Here is a 22,186-nt window from a genome sequence, read left to right as displayed (position 1 = left end):
TATCACATCACTGGAACACAACCTGCAGCAGGTAGGCGCATCAAAGCCCTTCCTGGGTACACATATCATTCATAACAGTCTGATCTCCATCTCCCTTTGCACCTTATGGTATCAGCAGAACAGCCCTTCATCTCCGCTTCGGTGGCCGCGCCTTTTCTAAAACCATGCCTGTCAAAGTCTTCCACTTGCATATTCCTTACAAAGTCCGTAAGGACCTGAAAACCTCACACCATCCTTGTGCACAAATATGCTACGACCCCTGTTCAGACTTGCTGCTAAAGGTCTCTGCACTGCACCGGACACGTATCCTGTATCGGGGGTTCAATTGTATCCGCTTCCCTGCATTAGTGGCCTCAGGCCTCCGTCTGCCTCTCAACTCCTTAGACCACCCCCTCAATTAATCGCCCCCCCTCACCATTGCTGTCAGGACCCTCCCCAGACACCGGCATCCCTGCACCAATAAGTTAGACGGGCCCTTGCTAAGTTTGCTGCCCTCTGCCCCATCTTGGCCACTGCCCTGTGTAGCTGCTCTGGAAGGGCCCTTCCCGAAGCCTTCCCAGTCACCTCAGCTGCACCCCTCCTCTACCTAAGGCTCCTCTGCCTTCTTTAATTGGCACCTTGGGGGGGCGAGGGTGCCAGTATGAAGGCTGCCACCCCTTCTACTTGTCTGCCAAACCCATACCCGGTCCAGCGCGCTTGGCACCAGAAGATCCACCCTATCCTCATCCCTCAAGGCAGGTAAAGCTTCCACCACCTGGCTACCCCCACCACCCATGTCTATCACTACTACGCTAACAAAAACCTACACTGGCCAACGAGGCCACACCTGCCATCCTGCCTCACCACTCTAGGTAGCTGGCGACGAGGATCTTACTCCTTAAGACCCTCCCACGTAACCCCATCCAGACCCCGCCCCTTCCCACCCGATACCCGACAGTTGCACCACCTGCCCCCAAACCCCAGGGGCACAGCTTCTACGTCACATGAGATGAAATAAATATGAAATACCAGCATTTGTACAGCTTCCGGAGGTGTCCCGGCGCTGGGGGCCCTCGGAAGATTAAGCGAGCTATTGCCCAGAGGCACATGGTACTGGGCTAACCTGCCGCCAGCACCAGGGATCGAACCGTGAACCCCGCGGTCTGGAGTCGGGCGGTCTGGAGTCGGGCACCCGGCCGCTGCGCCACACCTCTTCCACATGCCCTCTAAATACCCATTCCTCAGGGGCAAACGAGTGGAGGTTCCTTTGAGGTCGAGACATGCAGCCGGACACTACTTGATTGAGCGCGGTTAATGGGACTGAGATCACTTTTTGTTTTGAATCCACATGTGATGTCTGGAACTTGGGGCTCAAAAGACACACAATTGATGGACCCGCGACTCGGGGCGAGCGGAATTATGCTTTGCGGTGTCCGGACACTCCTTGTGCTGATGCTGTTCAATGCAAGCAAGGCCGCTCCTGGCGTAAGGTACAGTTAACGTCATCTGATAGCGGTGTCTATTGTTTTCCAGAAGCGATCGCCGTAAAGGCTATTTACAGATACCTCGTTCCTCTAGCAGCTCCCAGACGCGCATTCACTGTCACTCTTGGCGGTCCTCATTTTCATTCTTCCAAAAAGGGTTCATTGTTTTTATTCAGATTCGTCCTTTATGGTTTTGCTTTTCTTTTGCGTCACGTTTCCTGCCTAATTACAGAGAAAAAAGGCAATGGAAAGTTAGCTTTTATTCCTTTTTGTGCAAAAAGCTTGTGGCGTGTTTTGTGACCTACATGGATGTTTTGAGACATTGCACACAAATGAAAACCCTTACAATAAATGGTGTTACCTTTAGTAAAAGTTACTGCCATTGTAGGACATACTTTATGCCATGATGGGGCCATTTCGCCGCCCACGTCACAACACTTGAGCCTCAGTGCATCGGCAAACAAGTCTATTTTTATCTGTTTGCTGACGCAGAATAACATCTGCAAAAAGCATTGGCAAAGCCATATGTCTGGCAGATACACCCTTGTTTTAGATACTGCTGCTTGAAACTTGGTGTGGGAACCATCACCTTGTACACAGGCAGGGTCTGAGGGACAGCCAGAAAATGACATTTGACAGAGAACCCGCCCAAACTGGTTCTGAAACCTTAGACATAGCACTTAACCTGCAAAATAAATATAAGAGTGGGAGTCAAACTGTCCTACATTTTCCAGTTCCAAGTTTTTCATGACAACGAAGGGAGTGCTTTGCAGAGTACTCGAAGGACAGCTGTGTGACGCGTTGGTTTGGTGAATGCTAACAACCAGCGTATCAGAAGAATGGAACATCAATTGAAGGAGCTGCCTAGAAGCCCCCCAGCCTCTGAGAAAGGAGTGATCCTGGCCTTGCACGAGGAGAGGGGCCCAGTGTGCTCTTAGTGTGAGGAACAACCAGCGGAAGCAGACCCCAGAGAGGGAGCGAAGCCAGGCGCGACCCGTGTGTTGAAGAGCTCTCCCCAAGTGGTTCTTTCTGAGAACTGTGCAAAGACTTTGAAATGCCGCGCAGTGTTGCGCTAGTTGCATCCTGCTGTGTGCCCGAGAGACTGGCGGTACCGTTGTCAGGGTTTCCCCATCGATGCTACAGCAGATGTCCTGGTCGTCCTGGAGGAGGCGGATTCTGAAAACACCCACCTCTTGATGACCAACACGGAGGCCGCAGCTGCCCATCAGAGCGCCTCGTGTGCGTGCGGCCTGAGCGGCTGGGGTGTTGAACCCACCCGGCATCCAAAACCTGAGCGAGGTCGCCGCTGCTACCCCCACTCCTCAACAGTGGAACAGCCGCTGTCGCAAAAGCATTGACCTGTTCCACCCACCGCAGCGCCACCTAGAGTAACTATGGTAACTGGGGGCCTGCCTGTGAGTGAAACTACACTGAGGAGGTCACAGGGACTGACATTCTAATTTAAGACTCTTAAAATTAACTATTGTGCACATGTCTAAGGGACAGTTATTTCTGAGTGAACCACACCTGTTCCTGGTCCATGTGTAGGCCCCGCGCTATACAGCGGGGTTAGGACTGATAGAAAACTTGAACAGCGGGGCGGAGGATATCGGGGGGGTGGAGTATACTGAATGGGTTTAGCGTCTCACTGAAGACAGCAAACAGGAGTGAAACATTGTAACTGACCCCTGGATCGTGCTGTTTAGTATTTCGTTTCGTAGTGAAAGTACTTCCTTTTTAACTAAAAGACGAGCACTGGGCTGGACAATACCTTACTGTGTCTGCTCTTTGGCTGTTGAGCTCTTGCCCCTCACACTACCTTCACCAGAAGCTTTTGACAGCTCGTCCTCACTACCCTGAGAGTCAAGTGTGGAAAGGGTGTACTTGGCCCACTCGCAGTGCCACGATAGGAAGGACTCCTGCGGCAAACCTCAACCTGCATGGTGAGGCCCAGTAGCTCCTGTCCGTCCTTTGGCCGCCTGAACAGGGTCTGACAGCAGTGAAACTGATAAACTGGTATTAAAAACCACAACATGGTGCGGTCTAGTTCTCAAAGGCGATCAATGCATGCGTGTGCGTGCCACCGTCCCCACCATGGCCAGTGCTTAATTTGAGCCGGGGCTTTCTGGTGCTCAGCACCGGCACTTAATTGGTGTCCGATGCTTGGCACCGGCACCTAATTGTCAACACCATACATAGAACAGTCCTCCACATGGTGGCGCTGTTCATCTAATTTAGAGATGAGCAGAACAACTGTAGTTTAGGACTACAATGTACATTAAAATTGCTAATACCTGCCTCCCCAGCCATTCCTTTAGCTTTGGGGACCTGGAATAATCTGAACTGTCGCATTTACATGCCAGAGAAAAGGTTAGTAGTTGTTTTGGCAGCGATGACCAGGGCGATGGGTGGTGCAAGCTGCAGTGGCCTCCTGGTCAGAGCCCTGGCACTTAATATTTTGCAAATTAAGCCCTGACCAGGGCTATGCTGCCCCAGGTCTGTGCCAGGGTTACCGTTTGAGTTCCCGTGTGGACAGACACCACCATGTCTGAAGAGCTGCTGATGTCCTTGTCTGTCCTTTCTTTAGATTAACTGAAGTCTGCCATCTCTATTACTGCTCTATGTTTCCTCTATCCGCAGTCTCTCCTTTCAGTTCCCGGCTAGATCCATCTCAAATTCACTTCCTCTGGATTTGTTAGAAGAGTCCAACTTTTCTACATCCCATTGGCTTCTATTAGCACCCCTTTTTCCTATAATTCTTATTCTGACTCCCCTGCTTCCTGTAGTCAATCTTATGGGTGCGGCGACTGACGAGGAGCATTTTACAACTGAACATTGTTGAGGGGTTTTATATAGTACTAACATTGTTGGCTGCTTCAGGGCACTCTGATACTCATATTAGATTCCAGAAATACCAAAACAAAGAGCTGTCCAATCACCTTGAACAAAGTGAGACTTTTCATTAAGGGGTATGCACCTGGAGGTGAGGTGGTCACCCTGGTGACCCATAGAACACTGCAGGTGATGACTTCCTGAAAGCCCTCAATGGGCACAAACCAAGTATGTTCTGCAAGAAAGTAGGACAGTTTTCATCGAAACTCCTGACACATCAGGTGTGCAGCTTTTGGTCTCTGGAGGAATTTCCCAGTTTTTCTTCACCCTTCACATTGTTGTACAGCTACCATCTGAGGGAGCCAGTAAGAGTTCAGAAGCCCATGCATTATCAACTCTCTTTATGTTTTCTTTCAGCCCAAAAAAAGGTATCAAAACTTGGCATATTTGGATTTGTAGAGTGGTCGTTGGTCCTCCTTCTACATAGCAGTAAATGTGAAGCACTGAAAAGGTTTAGTTTTAGTGTATTTTTAAGGTTAAAACTGATTTATTTGGAATCTCACAAATAATATCCTATGCAAGGGTAGAAAAAAATTATTTAAAAACTTCAACAACCCTTAAAAGGAGGAGTAAACCAAATTATTTGCCACATTTTACGGATTTTGTGTTTATGTTGATATTGATGCTGTATTCATCGTACGTGTTTCATAATGGGGTTGGCAAATAAGAAGGCTGGCCTTTTCTTCCCCTTTCGAGGTCGGGTGATACATCTTGTTGTAAGTCATGGACTCATGCACACATGAAGCTGAGGCTCATTTGTTAGTATTTTGTTTATTTCTATTACTGTTGTGGCAACTTCTGTAAGCCCCTGTCAGCAGACCGGCCTAAAGTACCAGTGTGGCGAACACGTAATCTAGAAATATTGGTCTGTTACAAGTCCATATCTGAGCCCTTCGACAGGCCTTTCTGATTGGTCGACAACATGCGATCTCCAGAGTCGGTTCTTGAGAGATGCAGTTTGGCGGCCCTTCCGCCATGCCGTGTGATCACTTGGCCCAGTGATGTTGAAGTTGGCATCGTGGTTGGAGTTGTTTTGTAATAAGCATCCATTGTATCTAACAACAGTTCCTTGTTGTGTGCACAGCCCATCTGTAGGTGTTTTTTTTATTATGCATACGATGATCAGTGGGTCTTTGTTAAGAAACTTACTGACCATTGGACAAGAGTTTCTCACCCCACATCTGTAGGCTCTCAGTCTCCGATACACAGGAAGGGGCTCAAGACCCACCACGTGTTTCCATACATTAACATTGGATTTACTTACTTTTCTCTACTATTTTGCAATTTGCTTCCTTTCTGATCACTTGATCACTTCTTGCAATCAACTTGACACTTCTCGCGATGACTGCCCCTGTTTTGTCCATATTTGTCTATTTCAATATACTATGTAGTGTTATTCGTGTTTGTTGATATTAGTGCACCTGTAGCTGCCTGTCGTTGTGGTTCTAGAAGTAATATGACGTTACTCCCAGTTAGTGATGATTTGGGGTTTGACAAGTGCAAAACAGACGGGTAGATGCTTGCAAAATGCTGCATTTTGATTGGCTCCTAACAGTTGATATCTATCTACCCAGGAGATTCATAGCTAGTAGCCTTATTACAGTTTCAACACACAGTAGCTGCCTGTGTAAATTGGAGTTCTAATAAAAGGAATGAGTGTTCATCTAGCTCACAGAATGCGCCAACACTGGGAGAGATGGTTCTGGAGAAGACACCTTTAGAAATGTCCACTTTCCTATGCAAAAGATTGAACAGTTCTAATTTCTACTGCTACAGGTTCCTGAAATAAATGAACCCCCCTAAAGCATTCCTTCCCCTGTGTTTGTGTTATATATTTGACGTTTTTTCTAACTTATGAACATTGTGTAGTTTGTGATTACCTTTATGTAGTTGTTTATAGGTTGTAGAGAGATAGATTTTTGTAGACAGTAAAGATTTAGTATTAAACATCTTTTATCGTTTTCTCATATTTAACTCACAATAAAAAATATTTTGAAGCCAATGCAGGAAGTCATGTAGGAAGAATAAAATATTGACAACGGAAAGAGAGTATTAAAAATAAAAATACATGTCTGAACTGCAACACATTCAGAAGGCCCTACTACCAAAAGGAGCACAAATAGATTTATTTCAAATATGCGATATGTCTGCAAATAGCTTCTTGAAACTCTAAACAAAAATGTGCTCCAACCCTTTTAAATGAAAAATGTTAAAAGCCCTTCTTAGACAACCAGTATGCTAACATTTTAAGTTTGAGGGGGTGTTAAGCTGTAAAGAGGATGAATGGTGTGCGGAAACAGATGTTGGAAGGGATGCTACACATGGATGAGGATCGTTCCCCCTTTAAGTAGTTTGACCCCTTAAAGTATATTATGCCATAAAGACTAAAGCTACTTACTTCCCGGTCTATGCTTGTTTAAGCGGCTGCTTTAATATCTGTATTAAGGCCTCAATGCCCTTTTACTTGTCCTGTGCAGAAGCGATTCAAGTTCAAAGATTGCTGTCCTATGGACAAAATCTACCAGAGCCTTGCCCCCGGATTTCTGAATAAAAAATTCAAGCATGTATGAAACAGTTGTTCATTAAGGCCTCATTTTTCGTACAAGTATCAAACTCCTGAACAAAAGAGATAATCACTACTCATAATGCACAGAAGCCAACCTACTGATCCACTGTTTAATCTACATTTTAGTCTACCCAGAAGTCAAATGAAAAGACGCAAAGGAGCTCAGTGTCCCAAGTGATCATGTATGAGACACCAATGGATACAAAAGTGTGAGTGGGAATGTGAAGAACAAATGACCATACTCTTAAAGATGGAGCAGCATATGACAGTATCACTCATAGTGCCCCTACCCTTAATCAAGGAGCCCAGATACAGCCGGTTTGTTTTTATTGTCAACGAAGTTTCGGCCTTGGTAATAACTGTCAGGGTCATTATCAGGACAGAATTCTTAAAGGACCCACATTGTCTTGAGAATCAGCCTTGGCGTGGATGGGTCAGAGTCAGTTGAGTGCAGTGATATTTTGCATAGGTGTTCCAAACAATCAAGACCTATAGTAACCAATGAGTGAGCCTTATAACTGTCTGCTCTCTTGACTGCTGAATGGACTAAACAGTGGATTTGTAAGTTGACCTCTGTGCCTTATTAGCATTGACGAGTGTACATCTCTTAAACCGCATTGATTGTGTTGAGTCGAATCTTTTTGTTCATAAGTTTGATACTTGTATGTCAAATGAGGTCTTAGTGAACCGTTGTTGCAAATATATGGTTACCAGACTTCTATCGACAGAGTGGGTTGCCCTTGATGATTGATACTAAAGAATTTCAAGTGTTGTGTAACTACTAGATCACTACGCTCAGGCACCAGCGACAACTGTGTGGTCCCCTCCACCCAATACTCCAAATGGTGAAATAGATTTAATCCAAGGTGAAATCTTTTGGGGATCCGAACTCTGCTAAACCTTCTATGGTTTAGGAAAGCCATTAAAACCTGTATTTTTTCATCTACTATTGATCTGTGCTGCTTGATGGGAAGAATGTTGGTGTCCCGGTCCCAAGATACTCCTTTTGGAAGTGTGTACTTCGCTGTATACAAAAAATATAAATAAAATAAATACTTCAACCTGCTCTATAGAGCTGGATTTAAATTCATCAGTTATTTTTACATCAACATGGCATCCATTTTGTCCCGAATATCGAATGTCAGCATTCTAGTTGCTCGTTAGAATGCTATAGTGAAGCTAGAGTAGAAAAGTAGAACACTCTAGAATCAACTTTTAGAAAATGTATTGTAATTCTAGCTTCCAAACCACCAAACATAGTTTCCACTAGAAAATAATGAAAAACCTGTGTTCTGTAAAAAATGGGTCAGTAGATCCCAGAAGTGGGTCATCATTGTTTACAGGTTTTATTCGCCATGGAGCTCACCACAGGTCCTAAAATGATTGCGACATCGCCAGTAAATGATTTTATTGTGACGAAAACCTGTTACCACTCAGTGTGTGCTCCTTTTCATGACCCTCAAAATTAGGCGTTTACTGCAATGCATGTAGGTAGGACAAAAAAGGCAAAGACTTAACATCAAAAAAGGAACAAATGCTTCTTGTAAACTTCCATCTAAATAGATGCATGAAAAAAGACCATCTAACAAAACAGATGAGTGAATTTTAAGGGTCTCGTTTACAATAACATTTTAATCGAAGGGGGAGTTAATGGTCTAGGGTGGAATCGGGCTATTGGCTTCTCCTCTGCCCTGTAGCCGAGTGTCCTTCCCGTGGGATAGTATTGCTTAATTCTAACATTGCAAATAGATAATGTTATATTTCATGTTATTATAGGAGATCATGTGTTAATAAAAGTAGTGTAACTTTGGAGACTGCTTTTCCGTTTTGTTCTTTGGTTTGTGGCTTGTAAGATGGTACCATCAAATTCCTGGCTGAGCAGGACCTGAGAGAACGCTTAGGTCCTGCTCAGCTGGGAATGCGATTGTACCATCTTACAAGCTCTTCTCTGGGGGATGGTGGGGGTAGGAGCTTTATGCACTGCACAACCAACAACTGGAATTGCCTTCCCTTAGAGAAAAAATCTGCTCCTTCTCTTTGAGGCTTTCGTAAGGTACTAAAAACGTGGCTCTTTTCTAAACCCTAACTGATATCACTTCCCCGGTTCTTTTTAGCACCGAAAAGCCTTGGGGTAATTGTTTGCGCTTAATAAACTCAAATCAAATCAGTAGCCTTTGACTTGGGTGCCAACTCCTGGTTGTAGTTACTCACTGCTTTCTGCAGGCAGGGCTTGTTCGTACATGCACCAAAGGTCTACGCTACAGGGAGGCATTGCACCCAGTGAGGACCACTGTTTCTCAGTGTGTAACGTGCTCCTACCGTCTTTTAAATGAATCAATTTTGCTTTATTTTACCCCAAACGCAGGTCATGCAGCACCCGACAGAAGGCAGCCAAGTCCTGAGCCTGGTCAGTAACCTCAAGGAGGCAACTGCAAAGGTGGCTGAGATCTGGATCTACTCGCTCTCCAGCCAGCCGGTCGACCACGACGAAGGCAGCCTGCAGCCAATCCAGAAGATCAAATCAACAGGTGATGCGCTGCCTCCTGGGAGTGAACCTATCAGTGTGGTTGGGATGTGGGGAGCTAGCCAATGAAGCCGACAGCCCAGACGAGTCATGTTACGTCTACTGTTACGTTAGACCCTGTCTTCTGGCCAGGCCTCTTGACGGTTATGTGGCCAGCAAGCGGCCAGTCCCAAATACATATGAAAATGTACTACACATTGTTTTGGGTTCATTCATAATTTGGGTCAATGAATTATGAAATTCACTTTGCAGTATTCCTAAATTCAATTTCCATTCTTAATGTTTTGTTTTTTTAAGGACCGTAAATTTTTTATGTATAATGCAGGATTGAGTTTAGTCAAAGATATAAATGAGTTTTTGAATTTCAACTAATTCATCGGAATATGATTAAGCCCTTGTGGCAAAAAAGATAAATCCGGACGCCTCGAAGCCAGGAGCGGCCGCTAGGGAAATGTAGTGGTGGTGGTGTGGTGGGAGGGAATTACAAAAAGAGAAAGATTTAAGGGGAAAAAAAGCTCAGTTACACTTACTTGCCTGTTGCCACCTCTCCTTTGTCCTCTTCTGTAGTCTCCAGGAAGCACACAGGCTCCCAGACTCCTCTAGCCAATCACAACGGTGTTGTCACCAGCATGACATCTGCGTCGTGATTGATCTGAGCACCGTGGTTCGGTGCTCAGACAGGAGTGGAAGCCTGTGCATGTTCTCCATCCAGCCTTGCAATACAGTCGGGTGGAGCACATGCTAATTACGCATGACGGCCGGTCAAACCGTCATGCGCATTTATGGTGACGCAGTAAACACTCCTCCTGCCTGTGAGGACAACTATGCCCCGCCCTGCCCCTCCCATCCCTAACCTGGCTCGGGCTTCCTACAAAAAATAAAATGATAACAACGTAACATTATTAATGTTGCGTTATCATTTTGTTTGTCTTTTGAACTCAGTGGGGCGAAACTCCTCCATAGCGGAAGTGCTGCCGCTGCTCGAAGCAGTGGCCAGGCTTGGGTCACCCCCTTATTTCTCCTGTCACTTATTGCTTGAGGCACTTTTTGTTGTGGAGTTCATTCATTCAACGAGAAATTCCCTACTTTGGTAGGACTACATTAGGTGTTATTTTTCACTTCACATGCTATTGGATGATGTGACCAGAAAACTGTTTTGCCAAACATGATATGACGGGGAATCCAAAGTTCTCGACAGTCTCGGGGGTTTTAGTGGCTACTCCTGATTCAGTAGAAGCAGAGACAAGGTTACCCCTAAGACCATAGACTAAACATATTCAATTGACACCTAGGCACATCTCGTTACCTAAGAATCCGATCAATAGAAGAATGACATTGCATCCAAAACAATTTTACAACTGTGAATCTGTGAGCAAAAATGGTAATCACTGACAAATCGATAATTTTATAGAAAGGTGAATTTTTAAATTCACATATTTATATCCATAACCCCTTTTTTTATTTTTTGTGTTTTATCAAAAAAAATTCATAATCGGGGCCATAAATTTGGGTCAGACACCTGGGATCCCTGGGCATAATGAAACCTTTGCCCTTGAACCTCCCGACGGACGCCATCGTCAGCTGCAGATACAGAAAGCGTTTGTTGTTCATGGTCAGAGGCCTGCCATTAGGTGTTGTGCAGCAGAACTCAACCATGGCTGTGAGTATCTAGCCTCGAAGTTGAGTATTGAGCATATCTGGACACCCTTAGATTTGCAATCTTGAAATAGATTGAGTTTAGGGTACCAGTGTACAGTGCTGTTAAGTCACAGGCTGCAGTATTGATGTTACATTTCCATCTGCATTTATCCATATTTATTTTGTTGCAAGCAAAAAAAAGACGCTGTAGCTAGTATTTATTCACATTTATTAAAAAAGGCAATGCGCGCTTGGTTGTTATAGGTTCAGATAGATTTATGCAGATGGGTAAATGGGTTACTGCTTTTAACAAAGAGATCGTTTTGTTGCTTGCTGTTAATAAGTTGTAAACCTTCTAATATAAGACAGTGAGCTATGAAGGGCCTTGTAAGCCTCGCTGTCTTATGTAACGCATCCTATGCATTGATTTACACATGATTTATTGTATTGTAATTGCATTTATATAGCGCTTACTACCCTTTACAAGGCATTGAAGCGCTTTTATATCCAGTAGCACGCTACTCTGGAACTAACTCACAAAATCAGTATAACCCTGCAGGACGAGCACAGGCGTTGACCAGTAAAGGTTGACGCCGTCCTCACTCGTTATGTCCCCACCGCTTCTTGCTCCGGGAGGAGCCTCCCCAGACTGAAAATGCTGCGGTACGGTGCAGCAAATACAGTGCTGTGCAGAGCTCCCTGTGAAAGTCGCGCTGGTCCTGCAATCACACAGCACAGGAAACGCCTAGTTCCTTTGACGGCTACAACCCCCTCACTGTGAGGGAGGAGCTCTGGGATGTTTTGTTGGAGTGTAAAGGGTATCCTAAACCCACCTATGATGAGCCAAGCGTATGAGTGAGGTCGCAGCGCAAAGTAATCAACCATGTGAGAGAGATGGGAAAAAGTCTCTCTCACGGTGAGGGGGTTGTAGCCCTCAAAGGAACTAGGTGTTTCCTTTGGGAGGAGAATCCCTGTGATGAAGCATGTCACCTCTGGTGAGTGAGGGATTACGTCCTAGAAAGGGATCTGCCCTTGGATGATCTTACGAGCACAACTCTCATGTTTATCTAATACATTCTTCTCGAAGGAGTATTATTAATTTATATACACTATTGGAATATGATTAGACCCTAGGATTTCTTTGTATTTGATGGAGAACTGGCCTACACTGGTTGTGTGAAAGCCTCTTTGCTCCAGCCATGGTGCTTAGTCAGAGGAAAGGAGAAAAACTGACAATAAAATACCACATTGTACAGTGGGATGCGCAGCAATAGACTCTGCAGCATCTCTGCTCAAACACATCAGGCCAGCTGCTGTAAACACAAGCTGTCATGACACAGACTGCACCCCCCACCTCACACAGCAAAAGACTAACAGCTGCCTGTATGCTCCTCGTGCGTGGGCTTGCGATGTCCAGTCAGAGCGTTAGGGACTGACGCCACCTGTAGGAGGGAGGCGGTGTGGCAGAGCAGCTTGTGGAGAGTGGTGCCAGGTGCCCCCTCCCCACCTGGCGGGAGGTAAGCAGAGTAGGGTGGAGTGTCACAGTGCAGCTTGGGCAAGGTCATTCGGGGTCTTCTTATGCTTGTAGGAAGAAACCATATTGTGGTTAGTATGTAGTCATAGGGGCATCTTGTCAATCATGGGTGCCAAGTTTCTTCCATTGTTCCGAATTCCTCATCGGTTTCCTGAAAGCTGCAAGCTTCCATTTCTCTCCCCAGCCAAAGAAATGGCAACAACCAGGGTTTTAAGTAAGATTTTTAAAAAGCAGGCAATATCTTGGGTGTGGCAAAAGCATATTTAGAAATCCTTTCCAATAGGTGTGGCCTACAATAACTAGAATTATTTTTTTGTAAAAAATTATAATTGGAAATGTTTCTATTTTGAAAGTATGTGACTGTATTTGACATTATGTAGGTCTGTGGTCGTCAGAGGTTCTCATTCCTAATTTTTCATATCGCTTTCCTCACAACATTTTTCTGAAATCCTCCATATGCATAGCTCATATCTCACGTCTTTCCTCTTCGGCACAAACTTTTCCCTCAATTTCTTCGCATATTTTCTTGCATTTTTCTTCACTTCAGTATCCCCACACGCATACAACATACTCACCGGTATGCGCTGATTTTTATTTTACCATCTCCCTGACGTTATTGCGACAACAGAGTGCCTCCTTCAAACACTTTTGCATAGAATGACAATTAAAATTGGCATACATGGCCATTACTCTATTCGATTTGCACAGAGGCCAAAGACTGGATGAGCAATTATTCTGAACACTGTTATGACCCCCAGACATGCACTTTGAGAACCTGGCACTTCCTTCATCCTCCGCTTCAGAGCTCACAATCGTGCCCTATTATAAACACCCACCTAGAACATAAACTCAGGCAGGTGCATTGAAGTGACTCAGTTCACAGTAGGCACAATACAAGACTAATATGCTACATGAAAGTAACAGTGCAATAGGTCTCGCATTTACGATAGTTTGAGCTATTGGCATTGTAAATGACAGTTCGAGGCATATGAGCTGCAGATTATACACTGTGCATAGCTCGCCATCTGGTGTTGGGCCCGGATGTTTGCAGTTTGTTTTTCCTCTTGGAAAGTCTTTGGAAGTCACGAGTTCGGTGACTCCTCCTCTGGTTCGTATTGCACATGGGCTTCGGCTCCATCCTCAGATTGTTTTTTTCCGCCATCGGGCTCGGATGTAATACTTCGCGCTCCGGTTCCGAACTTCCCAGTTCACCGATCGACGAAAAATCCTCGCTCATCGAGCTTCTTCAGATAATAAATCATATTACTCATCTTCTCTTCGGCACTTCTTCGATTCCGGTCGTCGACGGCGGCCTTCGGGCCTATTCCGGCTACGGTCTCGGCTGATGGAAAGAACTCCCTTCAAGAAGTGCCCTCGATGTGGGTCCAAGTCTCCCCACACCGATCTTCATGAGGTGTGCAACCTCTGCCTCTCCCCAGAACACGAGGCCCGAGACTGTCCCGCCTGCAGGTCTTTTCGCTCAAAAAAGACCATTCGAGATCGACGGGCTAGACGCAACATGGCGCACTCCTCGACCTCCGCTCCAGTCGACATCTTCGGGGACGACGTCGAAGCTCCGGGACAGCAGGATATCGAACAGGAGGACGACGACCTCGTCAGCGCTTCCAAGGCCGACGACTCAGATGTGGAGGACATCACTCCGGCGCAGCGGGTCGTGAGTACAATTCCCCTTCCCACGCCCACGCCGATACCGAAAAAGGCTTCGGTCACACCTTCGCTTCCGGGCCTAGGCAAGACCAAGGACACTGCTTCTCACACCCCACCTTCGGGCCCAGTAAAGAAGCCTATTAAGTTTTCCGGCCGCTCGGGCTCGAGCCAGCCAACCACCGGTGCCGAGAAACACCCTTCGGCACCGAAGAAAAAATCGGCCTCCACCTCCACACCAAACCTGGCACCGAAGCCTTCGGTGTCGAAACCTGCTCCTCCGGCGCCGACCAAACATCACAAGGCCCCCGGCACCGACACTCCCGTGCCGAGGCCTTCTTCGGCACCGACCAAAAAAACGGAGCTTCCAAGGAAGCACGGCTTCGACAAACCTAAAAAGCCGTCGGCCCCGAAACCTTCGGCGCCGACCGAACAACCAGGGTCGCAGGAGCTTTTCACACCGGATCCTTTGCAAAAAACCCTCACCAAGGATCCAAAGACTGGACACTTGACATTGTCTTCAAAAAAGAGACACTTGGACAAGCCAGCTCCACCTCCACCTCCAAAGAGAAAGGACATTGCTACCTCTCCTTTCAGGGTGCCTTCCCCACCTCCTCCACCTCCTCCACCCTCTCCACCTCCACCCCCTCCACCTCATCGTTCCCCCACCTTGTCTCCTGTCCCAGACGATTTGGGGGACCCTTATTATGATCCAGCAGATGTGCCACAAGATCCCACCCCTACTGGATCTCCAGACCCATGGGATGATTATAACAATCCGGACATCCCAGATGTCCCACAGGATGACCTTTACTCATCTAGGCCATCCCCACCTGAAGATTCCTTGGGTTTTCACCATTTGTTACAACGGGCAGCACACTACCACGGGGTGGAGTTACATACCGACCCAGTGGAGGAGGATTTTCTCCTAGACACCTTTGACGATACACATATGTCCACTGCCATTCTACCTATGTTAAAGGGCGTAATTAAACATGCCCCTGAGGTTTTTAAAGACCCAGTCCGGGCCAGGGTCCTAAACCCTCGGATAGAGAAGAAATACAAAGCCGCCCCCACAGACCCGTCTTACATTAAAGGCCCTGCACCATTGGATTCCCTAGTGGTATCTACAGCTAGGAAGCGCTCAAATTCTCAGGTGTCAGGCGAAGCGCCCCCACCTGACAAAGAGTCCAAGCTCCTAGACGCGTCAGGGAAGCGCACTGCGTCACAAGCTGCCAATATATGGCGTATCGCCAATACGCAAGCACTGTTGGCCCGATACGACAGGGCGCATTATGATGAGCTAGAGACCATCATGCACCATCTCCCTGAAAAGTACAAGACATGGGCTAATGAACTTATTCAAGAGGGAAAAACAATAACCAATACCTCGATACGATGTGCCCTAGATGCAGCAGATACAGCCTCCAGGGCCATAAACACCAGTGTCCTTCTCCGTCGCCATGCCTTGCTCAGGGTTTCAGGGTTTAAACCAGAGGTACAAGCCTCTATATTAAATCACCCATGATCATCTATTTGGCCCTAAAGTAGACGATGCCCTCAAAGATGAAAAAAGATACAGACACGGCGAAATCTATGGGAGCCCTGCAGTCACATACTCCCAATCAATCAATCAAAACATTTGTATAGCGCACTACTCTCCCGTAGGGTCTCAAGGCGCTGGGGGGGGGGGGTGCCGTTACTGCTCGAACAGCCAGGTCTTCAGCTTCTTCCTGAAGGAGAGGTGGTCCTTGGTCAGGCGTAGGTCGGTCGGGAGGGAGTTCCAGGTCTTGGCGGCCAGGTAGGAGAAGGACCTCCCTCCTGTTGTCGCTCTTCGGATGCGCGGGACGGCGGCGAGGGCGTGGCTGGCTGATCGGAGGTGGCGTTTGGGAGCGTAGAAGTTGATTCGGTTGTTGAGGTAGATCGGGCCTTGGTCGTGGAGGGCTTTGTGTGCGTGGGTGAGGAGCCGGAAGGTGATTCTTTTGTTGACGGGGAGCCAATGCAGGTCTCTCAGGTGTCCGGAGATGTGGCAGTTGCGTGGGATGTCGAGGATGAGTCTGGCTGAGGCGTTCTGGATCCGCTGGAGTCTCTTCTGGAGCTTGGCGGTGGTACCGGCGTAGAGGGCGTTGCCGTAGTCCAGTCGGCTGGTGACGAGGGCCTGGGTGACGGTCTTCCTGGTCTCGGTGGGGATCCACCAGAAGATCTTCCGTAGCATGCGTAGGATGTTGAAGCATGTCGAGGAGACGGCGTTGACTTGCCTGGTCATGGAGAGGGAGGAGTCCAGGATGAAGCCCAGGTTGCGTGCGTGGTCCGTCGGTTTGGGTGCGGTGCCCAGGGCGGGGGGCCACCAGGAGTCGTCCCAGGCGGAGGGTGAGGGGCCCAGGATGAGGACCTCCGTCTTGTCCGAGTTCAGTTTCAGGCGGCTGGTCGTCATCCACTCGGCTACATCTTTCATCCCATCGTGCAGGTTGGCTCTGGCGGCGGTGGGGTCGTTGGTCAGGGAGAGGATCAGCTGGGTGTCATCGGCGTAGGAGATTATGTTGAGGTTGTGTTGGCGTGCGATGGCCGCGAGGGGGCTCATGTAGACGTTGAAGAGGGTGGGGCTCAGCGAGGATCCTTGAGGGACGCCGCAGATGACTTCGGTGGCCTCTGACTTGTACGGTGGTAGGCGGACTCTCTGCGTTCTTCCGTCGAGGAAGGAAATGATCCAATCCAGTGCCTTCTCCTGGATTCCGATGTTGCTGAGGCGCTGCACTAGGGTGCGGTGGCAGACCGTGTCGAAAGCCGCGGAGAGGTCTAGGAGGATGAGGGCAGCTGTTTCTCCGTTGTCCATCAGGGCTCGGATGTCGTCGGTGGCGGCGATGAGGGCGGTCTCTGTGCTGTGGTTGGCTCGGAAGCCAGACTGTGAGGGGTCTAGGGACCCATTCGTCTCGAGGAAGGCGGCCAGCTGTTTGTTGACGGTTTTCTCGATGACTTTGGCTGGAAACGGGAGGAGCGAGATGGGGCGGTAGTTCTTGATCGGTGGGGTCCGCTGTAGGTTTCTTGAGTAGAGCGCTGAGTTCGGCGTGCTTCCAGCTCTCAGGGAAGGTGGCGGTGTTGAAGGAGGTGTTGATAATGTCCCGCAGGTGGGGTGCGATGACAGCGTCTGCCTTGTTGAAGACGTGGTGAGGGCAGGGGTCGGTCGGGGATCCGGAGTGGACGGAGTTAATCATGCGGACAGTGTCTTCGGTGCTGATCGGAGTCCAGGCGCGGAGGGTGGTGGTGGGCGGCGTTGCTGTGGTCGTGGCGTGCGTCGGTTGACAGCTGAAGCTGTTGTGTATGTCCGCGATCTTGTTGTGGAAGTAGGATGCGAGGGAGTTGCAGAGGTCTTGCGATGGGGTGATGTCGTTGTTTCCTGCATTGGGGTTGGAGAGCTCTTGCACGATGTTGAAGAGTTCTTTGCAGTTGTGTGCGTTGTTGTCCAGCCGGTCTTTGAATGCAGTTTTCTTGGCGGCGCGGATCAGTTGGTGGTGCTTCCGGGTGGCGAGCTTGAGGGTGGTCATGTTGTCCGGTGTTGGTTCCCTTCTCCAGCCTTTCTCGAGGGCTCGGCAGTTCTTCTTGGAGCTCTTGAGTTCGTCGGTGAACCATGGGGCCTTCTTGCTGCCAGGTCTGCTGGGCGGGGTCCTCAGAGGGGCGAGTTCGTCCGCGCAGTTGCTGATCCACTTCGTGAGGTTTTCGGCGGCCTGGCTGGGGTTCGCTGAGCTGGCAGGAGGGTGCTGGCTCAGGGAGGCGGCGATCTGGTCGGCTGTGATCTTGTTCCAGCTTCTACGGGCAACCTGAGGCTGGTGGTGGTGGATCGCCGTTCTTTTGAAGGTGAAGTGGACACAGCTGTGGTCCGTCCAGTGGAGTTCTGTGGCGTGGCTGAAGGCGATGTCTGTGCTGGATGAGAAGACGGCGTCGAGTGTGTGTCCGGCGAGGTGGGTGGGGGTGGACACCAGTTGCTTGAGACCAAGGTTGGCGAGGTTGTCGAGCAGGGTGCTGGTGTTGCGGTCGTTGTTGTTCTCCAGGTGGAAGTTGAGGTCCCCCAGGAGGATGTAGTCAGCGGAGGGGAGGGCATGCGGGCTGACGAAGTCGGCGATGTCCTCGCTGAATTGGGTGCGTGGTCCCGGGGGTCGGTAGATCAGGGTGCCTCTGAGGGTGGTCTTCGGGTCGGTGTGGATCTGGAAGTGCAGGTGTTCGGCGGTGGTTAGGGAGTTGTCGGTGCTTGTCGTGATACGGATGGTGTTCCTGTGGATGATGGCGATGCCTCCTCCCATCTGGTTGGCGGTGTGGTCCCTCCGGGTGATCTTGTAGCCCTCAGGGATGGCGATGGCGATGTCGGGCGCTGAAGAGGCGTTCATCCAGGTCTCCATGAGGAAGGCAACGTCCGGGGCTGTGGTGTCGAGGAGGTTCCAGAGTTCGATGGCGTGTCTGTGGACGGAGCGGGTGTTGAGGAGGATGCACTTGAGGTGGTTGCTGCTGGTGTTCGGCTTGCCAGGTGCTGGTGGCGGGCAGGTCCGGATGCAGGTGAACTTGCAGGTGAGGCAGCTGAAGGGTCCGTGGGTGCGTCTCGGGGTGGCTTGGTGGCATCCCGGGGTTCGGCCGGTGTTGAGTGCGATGAGGGTGGCGGCGTCGTACGTCTGGCGGGTGGGCTGGGGTCCTCGGGGGCCAGGGGTTCGGGCGCTGGGCGCGGGCCAGGCACGGACGGGCGCAGACGGGCTTACCTTTGGCGCACCTTCGGCGCACAATCGGCACGCCCGCTGCGCGTGCACGCTGCGCGTTCGCACGGTCGCCATATATGGCGAAGTGCTCGGGGGGGGCGGAGCAGCTGGGAGGCGGGAGCGGGGAGGGTACAGAAGGAAAAAAGGGGCGGGGTCAGCGGTTGTGGCGGGAAGCGGGGAGCGGGGAGGGAAGGTACACGGATCACAGACAGTAGGCAGGCAATACAGAAGAAAAAAAGCACAATTCACAGCCAAAACAACAGGTCTAATCTACGAGGGCACCAGGGGGAGAAGCGGCGTGCACGGACCACGCCGCTCGAAGGAGGGGGCGTGGTTACGCGGCAGCCGGGCAGCGAGGCAGAGTAGGCAGGGAGGCACACGCGGCAGCTGGTGGCCGTGCGGCGCGGGGGTGTCCTACGACTAGGTCACACTCACCTGCGTCGCACGGTCGCCATATATGGCCAAGTGCGCGGGGGGGCGGAGCAGCTGGGAGGCGGGAGCGGGGAGGGTACAGAAGGAAAAAAGGGGCGGGGTCAGCGGTGGTGGCAGGAAGCGGGGAGCGGGGAGGGAAGGTACACGGATCACAGACAGTAGGCAGGCAATACAGAAGAAAAAAAGCACAATTCACAGCCAAAACAGGTCTAATCTACGAGGGCACCAGGGGGAGAAGCGGCGTGCACGGACCACGCCGCTCGAAGGAGGGGGCGTGGTTACGCGGCAGCCGGGCAGTGAGGCAGAGTAGGCAGGGAGGCACACGCGGCAGCTGGTGGCTCCTTTCGCCGTTCTTCCTTTCGGGGCACGGGCAGAGGCTACTCCTCGGACAGTGCATCCACGTCCTACAAATCCCTTCCTCAATCTACCTTCACGAAGGGTTATCAAAGAGGCGGATACAGAGGCAATAATAATAAGGGCAGAGGCAAAACAAATACCGCCCGCTCTGCCACACCTCCTGCCCAATGACTTTCCCCCGCTCCCTCCAGACCATTCCACTCCGGTCAGGGGCAGACTACAACATTTCCTTCACGTCTGGGAGACAATCACCTCAGACAGATGGGTGACACAAATTATTCAGTCAGGGTATTGCCTAGAATTAACATCTACACCCCCCAACATTCCACCCAGGCACCGCCCTATGTCTCAGGAACACACTGCGCTGCTAACACAAGAGGTGATCTCCCTCCTGCAAAAAGGAGCAATAGAGCAGGTCCCCATAAATCAACAAAATTTAGGGGTCTACTCCCTGTACTTTCTAATTCCAAAGACGGACGAGACCCTACGACCTATCTTAGATCTCAGACCTCTAAACACCTACATTCATTCAGACCATTTTCACATGGTAACCCTTCAACAGGTTCTTCCACTTCTCTCCCAGAACGATTTTCTCACTACTCTGGACTTGAAAGACGCGTACTTTCACATCCCAGTACACCAGTTTCACAGAAAGTACCTCAGGTTTGTGGTGGACGGACAACACTACCAGTTCAAGGTGCTCCCGTTCGGGGTAACAACAGCACCAAGGGTTTTCACCAAGTGCCTGGCAGTAGTGGCTGCACACCTCAGAAGACAGCACATTCACATCTTCCCCTATCTTGACGATTGGCTGATAAAAGCCACGTCCTACCAACAATGTGTGCAACATACCGCCGCTACGGTCCAACTACTTCACCAGCTAGGTTTCACGGTGAACCATCAAAAATCCCACCTGGTACCATCACACACAAAACAATATCTCGGAGCCACCATAAACACCTCAAAAGCCATAGCCTATCCCAATCCTGCCAGAATTGCAAAAATACAGGCTCTGCGTCAAAAATTCCTATGTCAACACTCTCTCCCAGCAAGAGTGTTTATGCAGCTCATAGGGATGATGGCCTCTGGCATCTTTATAGTGCCCCATGCAAGACTCCAAATGTGTCCACTCCAAGAGTGCGTGGCGCGCCAGTGGAACCAGGCCCAGGGACAACTGACAGATCTGGTGTTGGTAGACGGTCGCACCCATCGCTCTCTGCAGTGGTGGAACACCACAAACCTTTCCAGAGGTCGACCGTTCCTAGACCCGGTCCCACAAATAATCCTAACAGCAGATGCATCGCTCTCCGGCTGGGGAGCTCATCTGTTACATCTCACAGCACAGGGCACATGGACGCCACAACAGAAGTTACTCCACATCAACCATCTGGAGTTACTGGCGTTCTGTAGTAGGGGATCTCTGTGTATAGTCATAATCTAGTGAATAGTCCCGCCCATGTGCGCGGACCCCAGAGCAATAAAAAATAATCTCTAAAAGGTGACAAATCATGCAGACCTGCATACACCTTTAAGAGAGAATTTAATTTAAAGACAGATAATGCAGCCTATACCCACAGGCTACACTGTCCAGTACTTCAACTAGAATTCCACCAAAATCCACAAACAGCACTGCCTGTCCAGTTATTCTCCACATAGGAAAAAACCCTGCCTCTACCAGCAAAAGCCTCTGGAATGATAGAGAGGAAGGAGTGGACAGACAAGCCCCATAGGCTGCCATTATGTGGCTTGGAACAGGATACTGTGCCTTTAAGAAAACTTTCCAGTTTTCCAGAACTTTCCCCAGTATCCCAGAATGCCCAGCAGGTCCCATTTACTTTCAGTTCTTTTTTCCGGCTCCTGCTAGCAGGACCCTGGAGCATTGAGCTCTACCTTTTTCAAGGTTTTCATTGAGATTTTGGCAATTTTTGTCACTTTTTCTTGTGTTTAGTAGCTGGTACTGTCAACATGCCTGGCTTGTTCGACAAGTGCCCGGAATGTGGTCGAAAGAAGGCTAAAACTGACCCACACGAGGTGTGCATAGCTTGCCTTCCCCAGTCCCACGTGCCTGAAAGCTGTACCATCTGCCACTCGTTTTCAGCCAGAACCCTGAGGGACAGGATGAAGAGCAGGCTTCAAGCTCTGGAGGAGCGAAGACTGAAGGCACCAGGTGGGTCTGGAGGGGCTGATTTGGCCCATACTGAGGCCTCTGGGGGGCTCCCCAGGGGCAGGAAGACCAGTAAGCGCTCCCGCTCGACGTCGAGGAGGATGACCACCGTCTGTTCGCCGTTTCCCCAGGGCTCTGGGGAGAAGCGGCGTCGACGATCGCCGTCGAGGGACCTGAATAGGCCGCCGTCGACTACATCGGCGTCGTCGGCG

At 49.5% G+C, this 22,186-nt stretch overlaps 2 protein-coding genes across 15 annotated transcripts in view; both read left to right on the top strand.

Annotated features, from left to right (window-relative positions):
- The window catches only part of PACS2 (phosphofurin acidic cluster sorting protein 2), a 456,225-nt gene that overhangs the window by 325,556 nt on the left and 108,483 nt on the right, over positions 1-22,186 (top strand). For all 14 annotated transcript variants that reach the window (XM_085627187.1, XM_085627181.1, XM_085627184.1 and 11 more), the window contains exon 5: positions 9,287-9,449. In XM_085627187.1, coding sequence (XP_085483313.1) covers positions 9,287-9,449 — 163 coding nt within the window. The remainder of the gene's footprint in view (positions 1-9,286; positions 9,450-22,186) is intronic.
- The window catches only part of LOC146799603 (uncharacterized), an 889,638-nt gene that overhangs the window by 863,773 nt on the left and 3,679 nt on the right, over positions 1-22,186 (top strand). The gene's annotated exons all lie outside the window — the stretch shown is intronic.

Source organism: Triturus cristatus, chromosome 9 (assembly GCF_964204655.1).
Source record: "Triturus cristatus chromosome 9, aTriCri1.1, whole genome shotgun sequence".
In the NCBI taxonomy this organism is placed as follows: domain Eukaryota; kingdom Metazoa; phylum Chordata; class Amphibia; order Caudata; family Salamandridae; genus Triturus; species Triturus cristatus.
This window is presented reverse-complemented; position numbering and strand designations above follow the sequence as displayed.